This window comes from Castor canadensis, chromosome 5, assembly GCF_047511655.1.
Source record: "Castor canadensis chromosome 5, mCasCan1.hap1v2, whole genome shotgun sequence".
Taxonomy (NCBI): Eukaryota; Metazoa; Chordata; class Mammalia; order Rodentia; family Castoridae; genus Castor; species Castor canadensis.
Window position 1 is genome coordinate 46052897 of NC_133390.1, and position 22622 is coordinate 46075518.

Below are 22622 nucleotides of genomic sequence, written 5' to 3' on the forward strand. Positions count from 1 at the left end.
CCGCCTGAAATTGTTTGGGCAGGAAACCGGCGCTCAGAGTCACAGGTTGCCTGTCCCTTCGAGTGTCTCTGACACCAGCTGCCTCTCTGGAACCTCGCGTGGCTACTGCAGCAGCTGCTCCACTGGCGGTGCGGGGCGACCCGAGGGCCTGGCTCCGCCCAGGGGCGGGGCATCGGCCCAGAGGGGGCGGGGCAGTGGGCGGGGCGGTCGTCGCGGCGAGCAGAGCCCCGGCGCGGGGAGCGAGTGGCGTCCGCTCCTTTCCCGCCCGGGAGGTACTGAGCCGCACTGGCGGCTCGCGCGGAGTCAGTCCTGCCTTCGTCCGGTCCCGAGGCGCCTGCCGGGCTGGGCTCCGGGCAGCCCCTAGTCCATTCCCCGTGGACGGCCGCGGGCCAGCGCACGCTCTGGGGAGATGTCCGGCGGTCGGAGGAGGGGCAGCGCCCCCTGGCACAGCTTCTCTCGGTTCTTCGCTCCCCGAAGCCCTTCCCGGGACAAGGAAGAGGAAGAGGAGGAGAAGCCGGGCCCGCCGCCTGCTCCGGGCCGAGGCGCTGCCAGGTGGGTGCCCGGCTGGATCCGGCTAGGCTGCGGTTCGCTCGCCTTGCCGCTTTCTGTTCTTCCTCCGTTGCTAAAGTTTCTTCCTGCTCCCCAGTTCCCGGTGCCAGCGATCGCCTTCCTGGGCGCCCCCCAGCACACCCGGCCGGCCTCCCCTCTGTGGGTCGGCTTCCGTCTCACCGCGTCTGCACCCAAAGTTCTGGGGCCAAGCGACTCCGGGCGTCCTGCCGGAAGCAATGGGAAACTCTAGGGCGCGATCCCAAAACCACCCGGCCAGGAGGGAGTAGCTTGGCAAAGGTAGAAAAGGCAAGCTGTGAGGCCGGTGGCACCCTCTCAGCTGGGGTTTTGTCATCTTGTTTAAATGTTCTCAGAATGAATTTTAAGAGTTGTTATAAAAAGTCCCCAAGACTTCATCAAAACATAAAATCCTCTACTTTTGTTTACCATAGTGTGTGTACACTTAAATGATGCTGCTCTTCTTTTCCCATCTCCCTTCTAAAGTAGCTGCCTGAAGCTCCCAAATAGATTTCAGGGACCAGAACTGTGTTTATCTCGGTTTCAGTAATTAGAACGTGCCCCTTTTCTGTAATCCGTTCTCTCTTCTCCACCTGCTCTAGAACCAACTTTTAAAAGACATGTCTCGTTAAAATGCCTGTTCTTGAGTCTTTTCATCCATCCTGAAGGAGGAAGAGGAGATAGATGCAATAGAATTCGCCGTTCCAGTCTTTATAGAAGAGAGTTACCCCACCCTCCTCAGTTGCACTAGAAGAGCAAGTAATTTATGTCCTTGGAATAACACACTCTAGAGACTTACATTTACCGCAGATTCTAAAGACTTCGTGGTAGGCTTCAAAGAAAAATGGGTAGAAAACTACTCTGACTGAGCTAGTTTCATTAGCATTCAGGGTTTGTGAGGTGATTTTAGTTTTATGTATTCCTCAGTTTTTACTTGTGAAACATTTCCATTATGGCCATCTGTTACCAAAATTCATCTTTCCAAGAAAATTTCAAGTATAGTTGGTTATTCTTCTTGGAAGTTTCAGCTATTGCTGCCCTTACTGTTGAGGGTTTGAACTTCAGAGTTACACAGTATAGTTAAAAATAGTTTTGAAGTCTGACAGGTCTCAACCAGGATGTCAGATAGGCTCAGGGCCTGGAGTGCCTGCCATCACTGTAACAACACTAACAATCTTGAGTAATAGAAAAACATTCTTTTAAACCAAGTCTCAAGCAGAGGCAGCAGAACTTGGAAATTTGAGTCAGTGTTGGAAAGGAGTTAAGCAGACCAATTTCAGGTTCATATCTGCTTTGTCCTGAAATCCTTCCTGCCTCTCTGGCCTATTTGCCTTTTTAAGGCACTTCTCCATTCCAGGCTCTTTTCTGCCTACAGCTGACTACTAGCAACTAGTTCCTTATCTACCTGGTACTTCTCTATTCTCTTCATCACCAGGCATGGACTGTGGCTTTTTGATAATGTAAATTTTATTTATGCTTATATGAACACTAATTTTGTCCTCATCTTTTTTAGAATTTGCCAGATATTAAGGGCATAGTAGATAATCCCTTATGTGGGTGTTTTACTGTTTTAAATGAGCTTAAATCTTTCTTTTCAATGATATAAACAAAGAACACAAAGCCTTTATTGAGAGTGTAATGAAACAAATGGAAATGCTTAGTAGTACTCAGTGTCCCAGTAACACAAACCCCGGTGTTAACAAGATCTGAAACAGAATTGCGATCTGTTGCTCAGATTGTATTTCAAAATGAAAAGGTATTTGGACTATTTCTTTTTGTGGCAGTGAGAACTTTAAGTGTTAATGAGAGCAAGGCTATTCTTTTGTAGTGTTGGTTTTAGGATAAAGGAATCAGTTCAATAGACAGGATGTTACTTGGTGTGGTAGGTAGGGGTGCAAAGATGACTGAGAAAAGGGATCTTCTCTTAGGGAGCTGAGTGTTGTAAAGACCACTTGAAAACAGTATTGCTAATAATCATGTCTAGCATTAGAGTTATAAAGTACTTTAATATTTTTGAACATGACCTTTGACAAACTCGAATAATCAGAATCTTCAGTTTACTGTAAAACAAAACAAAACAACAAAAACAGCATTAAAGAGAGTTGCCCAAAATCACAAAGCTCCTTTTCAATTTAAGTGGACATATGTCAAATCCTGTGTTATGCCTGCAACACTGAGACCCTTAAGCACACATTAAGGGTAATGTCTCCATTCTGGTTGTTCTGTATTTTTATAATGAAATGCATTTTCCCAAGTTTAGGTTGTGTAGTCTCCATTACTGCCCTCCCTGTGTTTTATTATGTAGCTTACACATGTGCAAATACCTAATAGAACATAAGTTTCTTAAGAACGGAATTAAAAATTAAGGGCATATATTACCACAAGATCAGTAAAAGTCAAATTTACAAACATCCTGGAAGCTATTTTTTGGCTATCTAAAGATATATGGTACAAATTGGGATAAATATAGGATCTGTGGGAGGTTGCTGGGACTGCACCACACCCTGTGTAAGTCTTCCAGTAGTTCCCTATTTGAACCATAGGAAAAACTTTGTTTTTATTGTGTGCTATGAGTTATTGGAGCTTCAGTTGTTGTGAACACATCATTTATATATTGAGTTTGCTGATATCTTAAGCAATTAAAGAAGGATAATAAGCATCATCTTTGTTGTGTATTCAAACTGAAGTGTGGGTATTCAAATAATTTGACCAGATCCAGTAAATGCTTCTATTAATTTAGATTGTATAGAAGTGAAAACTGTAGTTGAGGTTTTCATGAGAAACTTGAGAACTAACAGAGTTCTGTGGATCCCCATTTTGAAAATCATTTCTGCATTGTTAAGCCGAGGTCATCATCACATAATACTGAACTCATCAGAAGTGACAGAGGAGACCATTGGGGCCTCATTGTAGAAGTGATTATAAATAGCCTATAAGGAGATGATGTTTTTATAGGTAGAGAACTTAGCCAGGATGATAGAGAGAAATAGGGAAAAGGTACTGCAGGATGAGCAAAGGCCTTCAGGGATGTATGATCTGTTAGGGGTTATACATATTAGTGGGACATAGTGGAAAGAGACACCCAGAAAGTTAGATTGGAGCTGAATCATAAGGTTTTCTAGACAGATTGTTTGGGTTTAATTTAGAGGTCAGAGAATTTTTGCAAAATCATGTTAAACAGATAATGTTGAAACATGAAACCCATAGGTATAACTGCCTTCTTTTATCTGCTTTGAGATTTCTCAAGTTTGCTTCTTTGCTTTATCATGAATGATGGACCTGTTTAAATTCAGCTCTATACAGTTTGTAACTCAGAAGGGTGATAACATGCTCGCTTCAGCAACACATATACTACAATTGGAATGATATAGAAAAGATTAGCATGGCCCCTGTGCAAGGATGACATGCAAATTTGTGATGCAGTCCATATATATATATATATATATATTTTTTTTTTTTTTTTTTTTAAAGAAGGATGATAACAAGGTGAGAACAGCATCTACCAGGACTGACTGTGTGCTTACCTGGGGCTGGGTACTTTTCCTTGCTGCATTTCTTTGAAACATTCACTCAGCCTGAAACGATTTAAAGCTTATCACCCTCCGACAATTGAGGAAACAGAGGGTGGGAGAGTGCTTAGTGGTAGATGCTATCTGTATTTTGGGTGTAACAGGTCTTCAAACTGGACTCTCTTGTCCTTTGCAGGACATTTGGCACCCATGACCCCACCCACTAATTGCCAGTAGCGCCCTTTGGCTATTGGGATAATTCAGAACACCTCCACCCAGTTGGGTAGGACGAGGGGTACCACTCCCATTGGGGGATGATTTACACCAGATCATGAGAAGAGTAAGTTTTAAGGGTGTTGATTGAATTTAGGTCTCTCTGACTTCAAAGTTCTGATACCTATTTTCACACCATCCTCTCCATTACCCTTATAAGTTGTGTTCCTCAAACACATCTTTGAAGCCTATTCCAGCTACATATAAGACAGAGAGACAATAGGATTAAGGTTTAAGTCCATTCCTGGACAAAGTTAGTTTCAGACCCTCTCTGAAAAAATTAAAGAAAGCAAAGGGACTGGGGTGTGGCTCAAGTGGTAGAACAACTAGTTTAGTTGAATAAGAGTTACCTGTGCCAAATCAGAAATTCATGCCAGAATAGTAAGGATGGCTGGCCAATTCAAGAAATCCTCAGAGTTGTGTATCTTGCCAGACTTGGGCTCCCAGGTTATCTCAAATCACAGAACCTGCTCTTGGCAGCAGAGTGGAGATACAGACTGTTTTAGGGTATCAAAATTCTACTTTTTATAAGTGAGATTTCCATCTCTTGGTTTAACAGGGTACTTATCACACAGATCATTTGGGAAATCTGTTTCTTGCTGTGCAGATACCTTTAAAACTGATTCACTTGTGTAATCTGAGTGTACTGGAGTTGTAATTGCTTCACATAGTGGCCTGCAATAAGTTTATGGGATCAGGACTTTTAACTTTATTAGATGGTATTTTAGCATTTTTATTTATGATTATGGAAGTATGTAAAAATGAGAATAGCACATTTTGTAAAGAGGAAAAAAATCTCTCAAGACAAAATATTTCACTTTCTACCCAGAGTTCTAAACCCAGATATACTAGAAATATTAAATAAAATGATGGTAGCAAGAAAATGTAGGTTGGTGTGAACTTAGAGTAACGAAAATAATCCATGCTATATATTGAAAAGAGAATCAGCATGATATAAAAGTTAAAGAGATTATAGTTAGTCTATTCAATCCATAAATGACTGCTATGTGTCCAATATGGTACTAAACAGTGAGTATATGAAGATGAGTGAAGACCAAGACTACCCTTAAAGGGTTCTAAATTAATAGGGTAGATGTATATCTCTGTTCTTTATATGAGTGCATTGTGAGCTAATAATGTTTTTGTTGTGTATGACTTGTTTGGTTCTGAACATACTGTGTTTCTTGAATGGGATGTATTGTGTGAGAAATTTAATTGGACTTTCAAAATATCTTCTCATTATTAACTTCTCTGAGCATGGCTTCATTAGCATGTTTGTCAAATCAGAATAGTGGGAGAGATACGATAGTAGTATACTGCTGAGGTAATGGAAGTGTTTTTCCTGTATTCCTCTTGTACCTTTTTGAATCTGCAGGTGCCACAAGTCTTAGAGTGAGTCAGAAAAGTGCATTCTTTCAGAGTCAGTGTTCCGAGAGGAGCAATCCTTACACATAATGGCTTGATGCTAATAGAGAACAAATAGAAGTTTTGCAGCTAGAAATAATTCATTCTTAATATTTACTTGGCAGTTGTAAATATCCAAGTAATGGTAAACCTCTAGTAGGACTCTCCCTCAATGTTTAACTCCTGGAAGAATTTAATTGGTAGTGTTCCAAAGCACTGAAACAGCTGTTTGCATGGTCATTTTTTTTTTTTTTGCCTGGGAGATTGATGATAACAAAATGAAACTATCATTTATTAGAGTCTTACTCTGACCTAAGCCTGTGCTTAGGGCTTTAAATATATATATATATATATATATATATACTGGTATATAATTTAAGGCTTTGAAAGTTCAGTGCCTAATCAAAAGTCTTGTTGTAGAGTCAGGAGACAAATTCTCCTTTCTGAATTCAAAGCTTAAGCATTGTGTGGTAGTTTTCTCTGCTTAACTTGGGAAGACCCATAAAAGAAAGCTGGCCTACGAAATGGTTTTTGAATAGAAATAAAAGACAATAGATGTAGCTGGACATCTGCCCAGATAGACTAGATCAGTGCTGTATGCACAATAAGGAATTTATATTTCTGAGTGTTGAGAAACAGGGAAATAAATGTATACACGTATACAAATTGTAAATTTATACTTAAACACATAAAAAAAATCTCCAAGTGAGACTTGGAAACTATAGAAAAATATTATATTGTACTCATTTGATAAGCAGAACTCTAGTTCGATGTGTGTAAACTGGAACTTACACTTCTTACGGAAGGTAAATTGATGCAGCATGTTGGAAGGAAATTTGAATAGTTCTGTCAGTATTACAGATTCACATACTCAGCAGTTCTCCTCTAGAAATTCCATCATACATACAACTTGCAAACAAGCCAAAAGTTGGTTGTGCAAGTTTAGTCAATGCAACACTGTTTTAATAGCAAAAGATAAAGAAATAGATTCCCATTAAATATATTTTCATATAATCTTATATTTAGCTATCAAAAAGAACAAGAACTTTTTAAATGTATTGATAATGAAATATCTCCAAGGAACATTAATTTAAAAAACTAGGTATAGACCATTGTGGATGGTATGACTAATCTGTTACTAGAATTGTGGTTCCTGTTTTGGGTGATTTTGGACTGGGTGAAGGGATGGGGAATGAAAGGGAGACTTCATTTTATACCTTTTCACATTTACAAAGTTATGTGGATTACATATTTTAGAAATTAAGAAGAAAACCAATTTTAAGACCTGGCAAATATCTATGAATAAAAGTGGGGGAAAAAGAATTTTATGGTTCTGGGTTTTCAAAAATCCTCCAAATAGACAATGAACTACATTAATGTGTTCAAGTGAGAAAAATTCTGATTAAGGCAATAAGTAAATACAAGTAGTATGTATAACGCAGAGTAATTTGATATTTGATACTTTCTACAAGTATGAGTGAGATCTGTTATTAATCGATAATGTGAAGTGGACACAATGAATAGTTAAAGCCACAAAAATATTAATTCCTTTCGAGGTTACCTATCATCCACTTTGAGCAGGTCCTGTGACCGGTCATTAATCTACTCAGTCTTAAGTGAGGGAGTTGCATTTATCCCTAAGGTCTCTTCCAGCTTTAATCCACCAGCCAGATTTCTTCAGGCTAATGGATGTGTACAAACTTAATGTCTTATAGATTAGGAAGGCTGATTTGTTGGCATCGTCTCATGTGAAAATATATTAGCTTATTCCTCTGTGTGCTCCTAACACCTTTTGGACATTTGATTTGAAAACTATACGTATTTGACAAGAATTAATTTAGTGTCACTTGTGCAAGGCAGTTTGCTGGGCTTTGAGAATCCAGTAGTGAATAAGATGTGACAGTTTTTACTTCAGTGCACTTACACTGTTTTACGGGGAAAATAAAGCATAATCTTTCTTCCTTCCGTAAAATAAGTGCCAAAGTAAAAGAGGTGTGCACCCATTCTTGAGACTTTCTTCTTAGAAAAAAGTGTAAGCTGTTTCTTCTGGCATTTCTGTATGGATGTCTACTTAATGTTTTATTGTGATTTCTTGATTTAAATTGTATATATATTGACCTGGTTATGGCAGATGAAGAATTAAATATTTTACACCCTTCTATGTCCCTGCACTCATCCAGCCAAAGTAATTGTTATAATTTGGGGGATTAAATCAACAGTCTTCACTTTTTTTACCTCATGTTATTCTACTTTTTTATGACTAGCATATTATGATTGAACAAGGGGCACATTGTGGCATTTACATAAGTGTTTACAATGTATCTTAGATTCATCCCCTCTATCTTTCTCTTTTATGCCCCCCATTCTCTTCTTAGAACAATTTCATCAAGTTTTATTGTTCTATTTTCATGCATGAATACAAAATACTTTTTACCATATTCGTACTCCTTCACACTTTCCTTTTGCCCTTCCCTTTCCCACTGACACCCAACCCCTGGACAGGACCTGTTTTATAATCTTCAGATTTTTATGACTGTGTAAATATTATTTTCTGCTAAGCCAAGTCCTGTATTATGATGACATTTCTTCATTTTTGCTTCAGTAAACTACCTTTTTTTTTTCATACTGCTGCTACTTCTAGGACACTCAAGCACATTTACAAAATTTTCATTCATTTCTTTCCACACCATTAAATAACATCTCTCAGTTCACCTCTGCCCTGCATGATGTTTTTCTTGACCTCTGGGTCTTCCTTTTTTCTATAATAGAGCTCCCTGTTTTTGGATCTTATATATTTATCTTTCTCAGTTAAATTCTTTGTTTTGTTGGAGTATATCTAACCCAAAAAAGAGCATGTGAGATAAAATTTTTTGTCTTTGTATTTCTGAATATCTTTTTCTATTATTTTAATGATAGTTTTTCTGGGTGTAAATTTATAGGATAGGAAATTATTTACTTAGGATTCTGAAGATATTTCTCCATTTTCTTTCTGTTTAATTATGTTACTGTTGAGAATTCTGAGGCCAGTCTTATTTCTGGCCTCTTTATGTGACTCGTGTTTTTTCTCTTTGCAGATTTTGAGAATTTTGAAATCTCATTTTACCCAATCTCTACAAATGCATATAATTAACTTTATATAGTCCTGTTTTCCAGTCTGTTGGGCAGTAGGTGAACTCTTTCACATTACATTTATGTCTTACTGTTTATGTTGAAGATTTTTACAAATTCCCTTGTTTGTGATCTGTGCTTTGTATATTCCTACTATTCCTGGTTTTCCAGAGCTCGGACCCTTAATTTTTTTCACTATCCTGACAAATGTCTGTAATTTGGGAGTGTGGGTTTGGATGGGGGTTAGCAGTTTCAGTCATGTAGGTCATCCTCTACCTTGGGGCTCCAAATCTTTGATAGTTTTTGGAATTGTGTGAGAATAAACCAACATTTCTTTCAGTTGCAGTTTTATCTATTCTGAATTGTTTTGCCTGCTTTTCCCCTTCAAAAATCTGTTATCTCCTGAATGCTATTAACTTTCCTCTTGTTACCTACTAGCTTATTTACTTACATTTGTTTCTTCTTCTCTGTCATTTCCACAGAACAGAGTTAAATGTGCTCATTTACCCTGTTTTGTCAAAAGTAGCTAGAAAGTCTTTGAAAATATAATTGTTGCCAAAATTATTTCTTTTCTTTTAGTATAAATTGAACTCTATAACCTCATCTCTCAATAATGGCTATTGGAAAAGAATTACTAAAAGATTAAGCATCAAGATTGCTAATATACCAGTCAAGTCAGATATTAGGCTTTCAGTGCTAATTTCAAATAAGGTACAGGAACAAAAATATAACCTTATGTGATAGCTGGAATTTATTTACTGTCCCCAACATATTTGTAAAATAGAGTTTTGGTTTCACCAGTTCAACATGTTTTTTACAGAACTTGCCTGTTAGGTGATTTTATGACAATTGGCAAAAATGGCAATGTGAGGAATGACATGAACATGGTATTTCAGTGCTCTAAACGTACTAGCTTTATGTAATTTCTAGAAGATATATATTAGCAATTTCTTTATTATTCTTTGCATTAAAATTTATGCAAAAAGTAGATACTACTTAAGTGGCCAATTATAATTCTCTTGTAACTACCATCATGCTTTTTATGACAAGGAATAAAATATTTTGAATTTCATGTTTTAATAACTGGACATAGGTTAGGTGAGTTGTAAACTTTTTGCTGTGTGCCTTGCCTATAAAGCATCATGGAGTATACATGGCTGGAATGGTGGTATTGTGTTTTGTAATAGTCAAAGCTAAAGATGTGAATTTTGATTGATTGTTTCATTGTTTTTAAGTAGGCAGATAAGGATCTTATTTGACAATGTTGTTTATATTATGAAACAAAGAATTTACCACTGTGTAATATATGTAGTATTAATATTTTGTTATTTCTCCATTTTCAATTCATTGCTTTCTTCACAGATTTGTTATTAATTTGCTTTTTAAAAATGAACTCTAATACTTTGTCATTTTAAAATCTTTTTAATAGTAATACATAATTTTGAAAAACACATGAAATTATGTGAAAAAAGCATATTCATAACTGTCCTCTCAGAGCCCCAGGTGCATGTCTACTGGTCTAAATATTTTTATGAAAATTATAGTGCTCGTTGGGATTAAAACTTGAATATTTTTCTTTAACAATAGTGCATTAACATTTTGTACAATAGTACATGTGCTAATTCAAGTTAAATAAGTAATTTAAAATTTAACCCTTATAAAACTCTTAGTTGTCATTTATCAGAATCTGGGTTAAATATCTGAATGTGTCTCTGTTTACATAGTTTGTATTTGGGCAGGGAGAACAGAAAATAAGTTGTGGGAAATTAATATATAATATGCTTAGAAGTAAAAATAAAGCATGGGGCACAGTGAAGTGGTGATAATGTGGTCATGAAAGACTTCTCATTGGGTAACATTTGAGCAAAGACTTGACTAGCTGAGAGTGGAACATGACAAATCCAAAGAGTAACTTTTGAGACAGAATATCCATTTCCAAAATCCTGAGGCTAGATCATGTGGCAGAGATGCCATTGTGGGCAGACACAACAACAGAATGGAAGGAAGAGTGTCCATGACATGGAGAGAGAGAGCCAGGGACCAGGTGAGGTAGCACTTAAGTATCACTTGGGCATGGGCTTATAAGTGTGTGAATGTTTATGTATTTATACACGTATTGCCTGTTTATATATGTCAAGAGAACTTACAGAGGAGAAAGGATTTGAGTCGGATGGTCAGGCTCCGGACAGCTCTGGAGCTGTCTCCTTGAGTCTCCAGTGCCCCTCCCTCAGGACAGTCTTTTGAAAAATACATGAATGAATGCCTCAATTTATTATTTCTTTTCTTTTTTTTCCTTGTGCTATAGATCTAACCCAGATCCTTGTGTGTGTTAGACAAACATTCTGCCACAGTGCTTCAGCCCCAGCTACAGCCCTATTTGCCCCATTTTAGAAAGGAGCTAAAGTACGTGTTTTAAGTTCATGTCACACCAAAAAATTTAGCATGTTGATTCTTGTGAGCTTGGTCACAAATGTTCAGAATCATAAGGGCATGAGGTAGATGGAGGACTTGGGGAGAAACAGGACAGTCATGCAGGGCATGTTATGTGGTAGACAGCTCAGAACACCTCAGAGTACTGGGATTTTTCACTCAGCATCCTGTGTAATTATGATCATGTTTTGGGGGTGTACAAGGGGGAGCAGTAAATCAAAAGTAGCTTCAAGGTAGATACATAAATAGAGAAGGCTGGTATATAGAGAAAAGCAGTGTTGGAAGAGCCTAAGATTGCAAAGCAAGAGAACTTGATAATCATGTGTGTCACCTTTCCTCCCTTCTGATTTTTCTCCAGAGAGTTTTGAAGTCATTCAAATGCCAGATGTTTTAAGCTAAAATGCATGCTGTTTAACTGCCTTAAAATTGCAGCTTCTGGTTACCTTTTAATTTGAAGTCCAGAATTAGGGCCATAACCACCTGTTTTATATCCTGTTAATGGTCATTTAAAAAGTACAAGTACTACTCTACTGCTGGCAGTCACCATTTAAGAATGGACATTTTTCCAGATGGTTGTTTGTAAATGATTGATGTGGAAATCTTTTTTTCCCATGGAATTGCTGGATGGTACTCAAAAGCCATCCAGTACACAAAAGCCAATTTAATCCATAATGCATTATAACATGGACCAAAGAGAACTATAGAACTTGCCATTTAAAGCTATATTTCTAAGGAAAAAAATCTCTCTAGGCTCATGTACATGACTCCCACAGCCTTTTTGTTAAATGCCCTGAAGTTACTTTTGATTCTGAGTTGGTGTTTTGTTTATAGTTTTTTTCTTCCTTTATCATAAAAGACTCCAGGTTAGTCTACCTGTTTTCTTTTCTACTCACCATTTGGTTGCAGAATCACAGTAGTCTGGGTTTTCAGATCCAGTAGAGATCTCACATCAGTTGGTCTGCCCCTTCAGTTTACATATTTGTAAAATCATGTACAGATGGTATGTTTTGACTAAAGTGCTTTTTGTACCTAAGGTGCTGTCCCTGAAACAGACATGTTCATTTTGAGTTGCAAGGCATTTTACTACAAATGGCAGTGCAAAGGCAGTGGTTAACTAAAAGGCTCATTCTTTTTTTGGCATTACTGGAGTTTGAACTCAGGGCATTCACCTTGAACCACTCTACCAGCTCCCCCCAACCCTTTTTTGGTGAAGGGTTTTTCTGAGATAGGGTCTCACAAACTATTTGCCCAGGATGGCTTCAAACCATGATCCTCTTGATCTCTGCCTCCTGAGTAGCTATGATTACAGGTGTGAGCACACCTGGCTTAGGACTTGTTCTTGTTCACATTGTCTTTTATTTACTCCAAGGGATACCTGGAACACTGGAGCATGATTGGACCACATGACAGAGGAAGGCCAGATTCTGATTACTTGTAGTTTCATCATTGGAGTTGGATGAGGTAGGCTCTGAGGTGAGGAGCAATGTGCCAGGCAGGAAAGGCCCAATGAAGTTAGTGGGCCATGGTTCTAGAACCAGCAGAGTTTTATGTTAGTGAGGGGAACAGAAAATAATAGATTTGTCTGGATTCTTCTTCCCTGTCCCTGTATGGCAGACCACACTGTGTGCAGTGGAAATGAAAGTCTACAATGGGGACATGATTCTAGGAAGTACCAGGCTGAGAGGAATGGAGAAGGGGGAGAGAGTAAATCCTTAGCAGAAGACTCTGGGAAAGATGAAATGTTCCCAAGGACAGTGGTTTGGCAGGTGTTGTTTAGATAGAAGGACATTCTCAAATCGGAATTACTTTATGCTATGTCTTTTTGTGTAGGGTGGCTCAGAATTATTGCCAGTTTTGTTGTTGATACCAAAGATTGCTTCCTCTCTAGAAATGGCAAGACATCATCAACTCCAGCATCCATAGAGAAGTGAGCAAACCCACTTATAAGACAGTTAAGGAAGCTGTATTCACATCTTTAGTATTTTTAGATCTAGTTACAGTCATGATGTGTGAGAGCAATGGGAGGAAGAGGTCCAATAGGGTGTCTGGTAGGAGAGGTGGAGTGAAGAGCTTTGCTCTCTCACACTGTTGCCCCTCTCCACTAACTATACCCAACTGTTCCATTGACTCTACCCTCTAGCTATCCAGGAAATTGCACTCTTAACCACTTGAGAACCTGATTCTGACAGAGGTCCAGTAGCATCCCTGTGTTATGGACTGCCAGAAGGGGTATTTTCCTTGTGATAACTCTCTGTGCTTATTAGGGTAACAGTTCTTTGTTCCAGCTCAGCAACAGTGGTGGAAATTAAAGTATCCCATATGAGTGAGTTTTCTAATAATTGATAATTAATCTTTATGTTATCAATACTTAACAAATTTTTAAAGTGAATTTAACCTTATTATTTCATTGCCGTCATAACAAAACATAGAACTGGATCACTTGGCCCTTCCTCCTCTTTATCTCCTCCCAATTTAAAATGCTTAAATCTCTCTCTCTCTCTCTCTCTCTCTCTGTCTCTTTCCCTCTCCCCATCTGCTATCTCGCTCGTTCTCTCTCACTTACTCACTGTTGGTAGGCAGGGAGCTTGAGCTATCTTTGGCTCCTTTTGGTTTAGATAGTTTTTGGATAGGGTCTTGTGTTTTTGCTCTTAACTGACCATTGATCACGTTCCTCCTACCTGTGCTTCCCACATTGCTGGGACCACAGACATGAACCACCACACCTGACTTATGGGGTCTTGCTTACTTTGCTTTTTGCTGAGGCTGGTCTTGAACTGTGATTCTCCTGATTAACATCTCTATGTAGCTGCGATAACAGGCAATAGCCACCTTGACTGGCACTTGAATCTCTTAATAACCAGTATTCTGTTAGATCTGCAGTGGTCTCAGAACAATCTTATATCTAGTTTTAGCTTTTTTCTAGAAAATTGGCTTAGTGTGACCACCAACACCAAAACCACTCTTCTTCTTGTCATACTACCTCTTTCTCTGGGCATACAGAGTGTTGGGTGTTGCAGTTTATCACACTATTTACAGAATGTTCACCATGATTATGGTAGTGCTATAGGCTCAGAAAGCAACATATATAACTAATATTAAATGTTGATCCTCCTGACCTGATTTCTCTCTTCTCTATATTTTCATCAGTTGTTGATTTTAGCTGAATATAGAGGCTCTCAGATCATTATTTTTCAAGAATGGTCAGATTTGCAGCTGAACAATCTGGGGAAGGGGGTTGTTGAAAATGTAGATTCTTCCAGCCCACTCCAACTGACATCCGTGAAAATCTGGCCAGATATCTGTTTCATAAACATAGTTCCCAAGGTAATTTCAGTACATCTGGATAGGGATTCTGAAGGAGTGAGAAAAGCAAGGATGTCCAGTGGGACTGCATATCTGTTGAGTAACTGAGTTATTGGGCCTAGTTTAATGCTTCGTGTCTGCTAGGGGTTACAGAATCATGTTAGTGTTTAATAAAAAAATTATAAGATATATGAAGTGATGGGTTAGGACCTCATATAAATTATTTGCACTTTAGAATGTTAATACGCCTTTCCACCCACCCTCCTTTTTTTTCATGGCCCATAGGTTTGTTTTAGTTTATGTCTGGCACAAAGTAAGTAAGAGCCTAATGGCTGGGCATTGAATTCCTGGTGTTCAGCTGTGGTCTAAATAAGGTTGTCTTATAAATGAGCTGGGTTAGTCTGACCTTCTTATTTGGGCTCTTTTGCAATATTAATCCCCAAATTTTTGTTAAGTTAGTAAAATGAGTCTATTTAGAAATGTCAGGTAGTTTTATTTCTGCCTATGTTTGATTTTTGCCCCTCCCTCCCTGCCATGAGCAAAGTAAGTGTGTTATAAAAATATTTCTATTGAAATTCAAGTCCCACTGGATATTAAATTGTCAGTAAATAATAGGAATATATTGTTCTTTTACATAAAGTTTGAGATTAGCTGGACTTGGACATATTTCTGTTGCATTTTTGAGTCTGCAAAGCCAATTCCTTTCAGTTTTTTCTGTTATTATTATTATTGTTGTTGTTATTTGTGGTACCAGGGGGCTGCAGTTCGGATGCAAGGCTTTGTGCCACTCTGTCATCCCCCCCCTTTTTTTTTATTAAGGAGATATCTTAGTATCTAGTGTCTGTTTTTAAATAAGTATTTTATTAGGGAATATTCATCATACAGGAGGGATTTGTAGTGACAATTCCGATTAGACTTATATTGTATGTTATTTACATTGCCCCCATGTCTCACTCCTCAGCCCCCTCCCCACCCCACTTAAACCTATTGCAAGAGGTTACTTAGTTCTCTTTCATACAGGTATTTGAAGTCCGTTAACCATATACCATCATCTTAATCTCCTTTCCTCACCCTCTCCCTTCCCAATAGTACCCCTTCCACACACATTGCCTGTTTTTCAGTCCTGATTTTCATTATTAAGTTGATGTTCAGAGGGGTGTGTTAATGTATGCCCTTTGTGGGTGTGCTTTACTTTGGTCTGTTCAACCCCTTCAAATACTCTCCACCGCCCTACCCCGTTTTTCAAGTTTCCAATACACATCCTCATATTCTCTACCTTTACATCTTATGGTATGTGATATTATTGATTATCATTCTCTTTTCCTTTCTGTCTTTCCCTGGGTTCAATAGAGTAGTTCCACTGTTACAAACATGTTCTACGTTTGAGTTTGTCTATGATCATGCTTGTTTTTGTGTATTTGTTTATTTTTGGATCTGTCTTCCCCATTTGAGGGAAAACATGCATCTTTTGTGTTTCTCATCCTAGCTAACTTCACTTAGCATGATCTCCTCCAATTGCATCTATTTACCTTCAAACCCCATGTCATTCCTTGCAACTGAGTAATACTCCATTGTGTATATACCAGAATTTCATGATCCATTCATCAGTTGTAGGGCATCTGGATTGTTTCCACAGCTTGGCTGTTGTGAATAGTGCTGCAATGAACGTCGGTATACAGGTGCCTCTACAGTAGCCTGTCTTACGTTCCTTTGGTTAGATGCCCAGGAATGGTATCACTGAATCAAATGGCAGTTCTAACTCTGGTTTTTTGAGGAATCTCCATACTGCTTTCCACAGTGGTTGTACCAACTTGCATTCCTACTAGCAGTGTATAAGGGTTCCTGTTTGTCTACATCCTCGCCAGGATTTGTTGTTGTTATTATTCTTGATTATAGACATTTTAACTGGGGTGAGATGAAATCTATGTGTTGTTTTGATTTGCATCTCTTTTATAGCCAGGGAAGTTGAACACTTCTTCATGTATTTACTGGCCATTCATACCTCTTCCTTTGAGAATTCCCTGTTTAATTTAGGTGCCCATTTCTTCATTAGGGTGTTGATTATTTGGGGGCTGAGTTTTTTGAGTCACTATAGATTCTGGATATTAGTCCCTTATCGGATGTGTAGCTGGCAAAGATTTTCTCCCATTCGGTGGGCTGTCTCTTAAGGCTGGTGACTGTTTCCTTTGCTGTGCAAAGGAAAGGAAAGGAAAGGAAAGGAAAGGAAAGGAAAGGTTTGGTAAAATTTGGCTGTGAATCAATCAGGTCCTGGGCTCTTCTTTGTAGGGAGATGTTTTATTACTGCTTCAATTTCATTGCATGTAATAGGACTATTTAGGTGGCTAATATCTTCTTGGTTCAATTTTGGTTGGTTATATGCATCTAGGAATTTTCAGTTTGATTGCCTATAAGTTTTCAAAGTACTTTTTGTTGGTATTTGTGGTTATGTCCCCTTTTTTGTCTCTGCTTTTATTAATTTGGGTGTTCTCTCTTCTCCATTTTGTCATGTTGGCTAAGGGTTTGTCGATCTTGCTAATCTTTTCAAAGAACCAGCTTTTTCTTTTATTGATTCTTTGTATAGTTTGGTGTTGATCTCATTTATCTCTGCCCTGATTTTTATTATTTCTCCTTTTCCTGGTTTTGGGTTTAGTATGTTCTTGTTTTCATAGGAGATTAAAGTGCATCATTACATTGTTTACTTAAGAGGTCTCTATTTTTTAATGTAAACACTTAACAGCTGTAAACTTTCCCCTTAGCATGGCCTTTGCTGTGTCCCACAGATTCTGGTAGGTTGTATTTTCATTTTCATTGGATTCCAGGAACTTTTTTTATTTCTTCCCTCATTACTTTGGTCACTTACTGGTTTTTCAGTAGTGTGCTGTTCAGTCTTCATGTATTTGAATATTTTCAGGAGTATCTTTTGCTGTTGACATCTAGTTTTATTCCATTGTGGTCTGATATGATGCAGGGAGTTATTTTGACTTTCTTGAATTTGTTGAGACTTGCTTTGTGTCCTAAAATATCTATGTTGGAGAAAGTTCCATGAGCTGCAGAAAAGAATGTGTATTGCCTAGTTGTTGGGTGGAATACTCTGTAGATATCAACCATGTTCTATTTGATCTAATGTTCTAATGTGTGGAGTAGCTCTGGAGTTTTTTTGTTGATCTTTTATCTGGATGACTTATCTGTTGGTGACAGTGGGGTGTTTAGGTCTCCCACTATCACTGTGTTAGTGTCTATCAGTATGCTTAGGGCCATTAGAGTGTTTTCTTTTTTTTAAATGTAGATGGGTGCCCCTGTGTTTGGTGCATATATGTTAATGATTGATATTTCATCTTGATTAGCTGTTCCTTTCATTAATATGAAGTGACCTTCATTGTCTCTTCTGAATGATTTAAGTCTGAGGTCTACTTTATCAGATATGGGTATGGCAAATCCTGCCTGTTTATGGGGTCCATTTGCTTGGAAAACTTTTTTTCACCCTTTGACTCAAAACCAGTGTTTATTTTTTTCAGTGAGGTGAGTCTCTTGTAAGCAACATATAGTTGGGTCTTGTTTTTTAACCCAGTTTGCTATTCTATGTCCTTTGATTGGGGCATTGATGCCATTTACATTCAGTGTTAATATTGAGAGGTGCTTTTTGTTCCCAGTCATTCTTGTTTCCCTGTTGTTTAGTTTTACCTATTCCTTGTTTATTTGTCTACTTGCACAAAAGGGTTTATTCTTTCTTGAGTCTTTCTGTCTCACTCTAGTTTATTCTTCTATATGTAAAAGTCCTTTAAGTATCTTCTGTGGTGCTGGCTTGGTGATCACAAATTGCTTTATTTTTTCCTTGTTGTGGAAGGTTATAATTTCTCCTTCAATTAGGAAGGATAGTTTTGCTGGATATTCTAGTCTGGGTTGACAGTTGCTTTCTTTCAGGGCCTGAATTTTGTCTTTCTATGACCTTGTTGCGTTTATAGTTTGAGTTGAGAAATCTGTTATTTTTTTTTTTTCTGTGTGCTCAGTGTTTTGATTATGATTTGTTTGGGGAGGTGTTTCTTTTTTGGTCCTGTTGGTTTGGTGTTCTGTAGACTTCATGCAGTTGGGTGACTGTCTCTTTCTTGAGGTTAGGGAAGTTTTCTGCTATTATTCTATGGAATAGGTTGTCAGTGCCTTTAGTTTGTATCATCTCTCCTTCTTCTATACCCATGATTTGTAGGTTTGGTCTTTTCATTGTGTCCCAGATATCTTGCATGTTCCATTTATATTTTGTTAGCATTCTTTCCTGATCTTTTACTGTTTGGTCTAATTCTTTTAATTTGTTTTCTGTTCCTTATACTGTGTTTTCAATTTGCTCCACTCTGTTTACTGAGCTTTCAATTGCAGTATTTATTTGGGATATTGAGTTGTTTATTTCAGATTAATTATTTTTTAGGGTTTCCATATCTTTGATTTCCTCTTTCATATCCTGGATAGTCTTCTTAATTTTTAATTTCATCCATCTGTTTGTTTGTATTTTCTTTGAGTTCATTTAATTGTTCATTCACGTTGTCTTTGAGGTCAAATACTAACTTTGATGTTTCTTTTTTGAGGTCATTTTTTTTTTTTTTTGCTATTGTTTTTTGGATTTCATTATTTGATAGCTATTCCTCTACGCAGTTGTTTGGATCTTTAGTGGTAGAATTGGCTTTTGAGGGAGAGTGGTTGTCTTGCTGTTTCATTCTGTGTTGAGATTTACATATGTGGAGTTGTTTTTGGTTAGGTTTTTAGTTCCTTATGCCCCTGTTGCTGGGGTTTTGTGTTTTTTCTCTACTGGTGTTCCAGCAGTGTTCCTCAGAGAGGGATATGCTGAATATATTACCCCTTGCAGGGTTCTTGTGGTGCCATTTACCTCTTTTCTCTCCTCAGTGAGGGGATTGGGGTTCCTGCTCTTTGATGGGGTCATAGGGGTTCTCCTGCAGTCACAAGTGGGGAGCATTGTGTCTGTGCACTGCAAAGCAGGGGTGAGGGTTGGGGGTGGGGAAGATCGCCTAGCACTAGCAGAGTAGTGCATTACCACTCATGGAGGAGCTGGGATTCCAGATCTTGGACAGGAGAGATGTGACTCTTCTGCAGGAAGGTGCAGCGTGAAGTGCTGTGCTTCTGTGTACCTTGGTGGAGCATAGCTTCTGGTGATGCCTGTAGTGTGGCAGGTTATAGCTTTGCTTCTGTTGGTAGGGAATCTGGCATTCTTGTGCTTTGGCAGGGGAGTGAGGGCTCCCTTGCTGTCAGGGACAGTGGGGAGTGCTGGGCCTCTGTGCTCTGTGGAGAGGAAAGCCTCCTGGTGCCAAAAAATAGCAAAGCCTGGAGCCTGATGTTCACTTGGGTGTGTGGTGGCAGGCCTCTGGCACTGAGTAGCAAGTTGAGGGTTCCGATAGGGCAGCAGAATCGGTAGGCTTGAATAATTTGGTGCCCACAAGGCAGTGGAGGCTATGGGGTCTACTTGCATTGGGGTGTGGGCTTCCAGGAGCCACAGCAACTGCTGCAGGTGTGGGAGACCCAAGTCTTCAGGTAGCACAAGCCCTGCAGCTTGCTTGCTGGTGGGCTACTTGGAGCCATAGTGACTGCTGAGGCACAGGGAACCAAGCCTTTGGACAGCAGGAGTTCTGGAGCCTGCTTTCCAGGTTGTGAGCTCCAGGAGGGTAGTGCAGTACTCCACAGGAATGGGGGACCAAGCCTTCAAATAGCGGGCCCTGGGGCCTGATTTCCCACAAGAGCTTCCGGGACCTTAGTTTCGTGGCTCTGCTGCTGGCTTGGCTTAGGAGAGCCAAGTCTGCGAGCTTCTGGGTTTCATGGCCCGATCTGCGTAGACTGCAGGGAGTGCAGTTCAGTGGTTCTGCTGCCAGCTCAGTTCAGATGAACTAAGTCTGCAAGTAGCAGAAGTTCCAGGGCCAATCTCCCACATGGGCTTCAGGGAGCTCAGTTCTGTGGTGTTGCTTCTAGGGAAACTAAACTTGCTGAGTTGTGCCTTCTGTTACCCATGGAGCAGTGGCAGTCAAGGGTCCTGCTTGCACAAGGGTGCCAGTTTCCATGGAATTTTCAGGGTGAAGGTAATGGGTTGTGAGGTGGGGGAAAGCGTGGAGCTCTGAGTTCCTATGTGTGCCTGGAAGTAGGACTTACCTCCAAGGGAGTGCCAAATGATGGAGCATGGTGCTGTGTGGTGACTTCAGGGGTGGGGGATGGGGAGTGTTGAGCTCTGAGTCATTCGACCCATTCCCCCTGTGGTTAGTTGCTTCTCTATTTGCAGATTCAGAGAGGGCTTTGCTTCTTACTGGTTGTGGGACCCTGTGGGTGACTTGTGATCCTCTGATCTTCTTTTCAGGGTAGTTAGTCACTGCTGGGCTATACAGATGTCAACCATCCACCATCTTGCCCCTCCCCAGTATCTAGTGTCTTCAGTCTCTTTAGTTACTGTGTTCCTATTTTTTTTTTTTTTTTTAATTCTGGGTACTGTAATTTGATCTTGAGGCCTTCTGCTTGGTGGCATGTGCTGTAGCAGTTGAGTATCACCCCCACCCATTTTTTGCTTTATTTTTCAGATAGGGTCTTGTTCTTTTTGCCCAGGGCTGGCCTTGGACCCCAGTCCTCCTACCTATGCCTTCTGAGTAGCTGGGGTTATAGGTATGTATCACCATGCCCAGCTTGTTGTTGTAATGGGGTCTTTTTGCCCAAGCTAGCTTCTTCTGATCTCTACCATGTTTGTTTTTTCCCCCCGTGTGTGTGTATTTTGTTTTTAAATTAACTAAAAATGCCTTTGTTCTTGCTGAGTCATCTTTTTTTTCACCAGCTCCTCTCCCTTTATGTTTTTAGAGAAAAATGGTGCAGAACAAGAAAGCCTAGTGTGCTCTGTCAAGAGATTTATATACTACTCATTAAAAAAAAAAAAGACTAACTCGATTGACTTCACAGTACCATGCTTGATGCTAGGCTCTGGGATAAACATGAATGATGCATTTACTGAATTTAATAAGTTCATATTCTAGTTGCATAATTGGACAAACGGCCTTTATAGTAAAGTGCAGGTATTGCTGGGTACAATAGGAGCACAAAAATACAGGCAAAGCTAGAACTAAACTAAAGGACTATGAGTTGGTTCCAGTGGGAAAAGATGTTATAGGTAGGAGAAGAAAGTGGTTTGCAGTTTGCTGGGCTGTGAACTTGACATGTTCCAGCAATGTGAAGTGTCTTATGTGACAGGTATAGCATCTGGAACCAGGTCATAAAGAATTTTGTATATGTATGCTGAGGGCCCTTCATTTTGTTTACCAGCTGATGGAGACTTATTTGTTGAAGGATTTTTGAGTGGGGAAGTGTCATGATGAGTTTAACAATTACTTTGGACTTTATATGAAGCAGAGCAAGTCTAAATGTATAAGAAATCAAGAGGAGAAAGAGAAACTTTGGAAGTATCACAATACCTGACTTCAAACTATATTACAGTGCATAGCAATAAAAACGGCACGGTACTGGCACAGAAACAAACATGAGGACTAGTGGAACAGAATAAAAGACCCAGATATGAATCCATGCAGCTACACCGACCTGACTTTTGACAAAGGCACCAAAAAACATACGATGGAGAAAAGACCATCTCTTCAACAAATGTTGCTGGGAAAACTGGATATATGCATGCAGACAACTGAAACTAGATCCATGTCTTTCACCCTTTCTGAGTATAAACTCAAAGTAGATTAAGGACCTTAATATAAGACCCAAAACTTTGAAGCTAGTGCAGGAAAGAGTAGGGAATACATTGGAATTAATAGGCATAGCAGTGCCTTCCTAAACAGAATTCAAGGGGCTCGGCAACTAAGAGAAAGAATTGACAAGTAGGACCATATGAAATTAAAAAGCTCTGCACAACAAAAGAGAGGTCACCAGATTGAACGGGCAGCTCACAGAATGGGAGAAAAATCTTTGCCAGCTATACATCTGACAGGGTATTAATAACTAGAATATACAGTTATTAATAACTCACAAAACTAAATTCCCTAAAAATCAATGACCCTG

The 22622-nt window shown here is 39.2% G+C and overlaps 1 protein-coding gene and 1 non-coding gene across 3 annotated transcripts in view; both read left to right on the forward strand.

Moving 5' to 3' along the window:
• Nucleotides 1-207: 207 nt before the first annotated feature.
• Nucleotides 208-22622, forward strand: part of Crybg3 (crystallin beta-gamma domain containing 3) — a 118795-nt gene continuing 96380 nt past the window's right edge. For both annotated transcript variants that reach the window (XM_020177638.2, XM_074072953.1), the window contains exon 1: nucleotides 208-552. In XM_020177638.2, the coding sequence (XP_020033227.2) occupies nucleotides 410-552 (143 nt within the window). In that variant the 5' untranslated portion in view covers nucleotides 208-409. The remainder of the gene's footprint in view (nucleotides 553-22622) is intronic.
• LOC141423588 (U6 spliceosomal RNA) lies at nucleotides 3892-3998 on the forward strand. Its single transcript, XR_012448433.1, has one exon. It is a non-coding gene; the product is annotated as a U6 spliceosomal RNA (small nuclear RNA).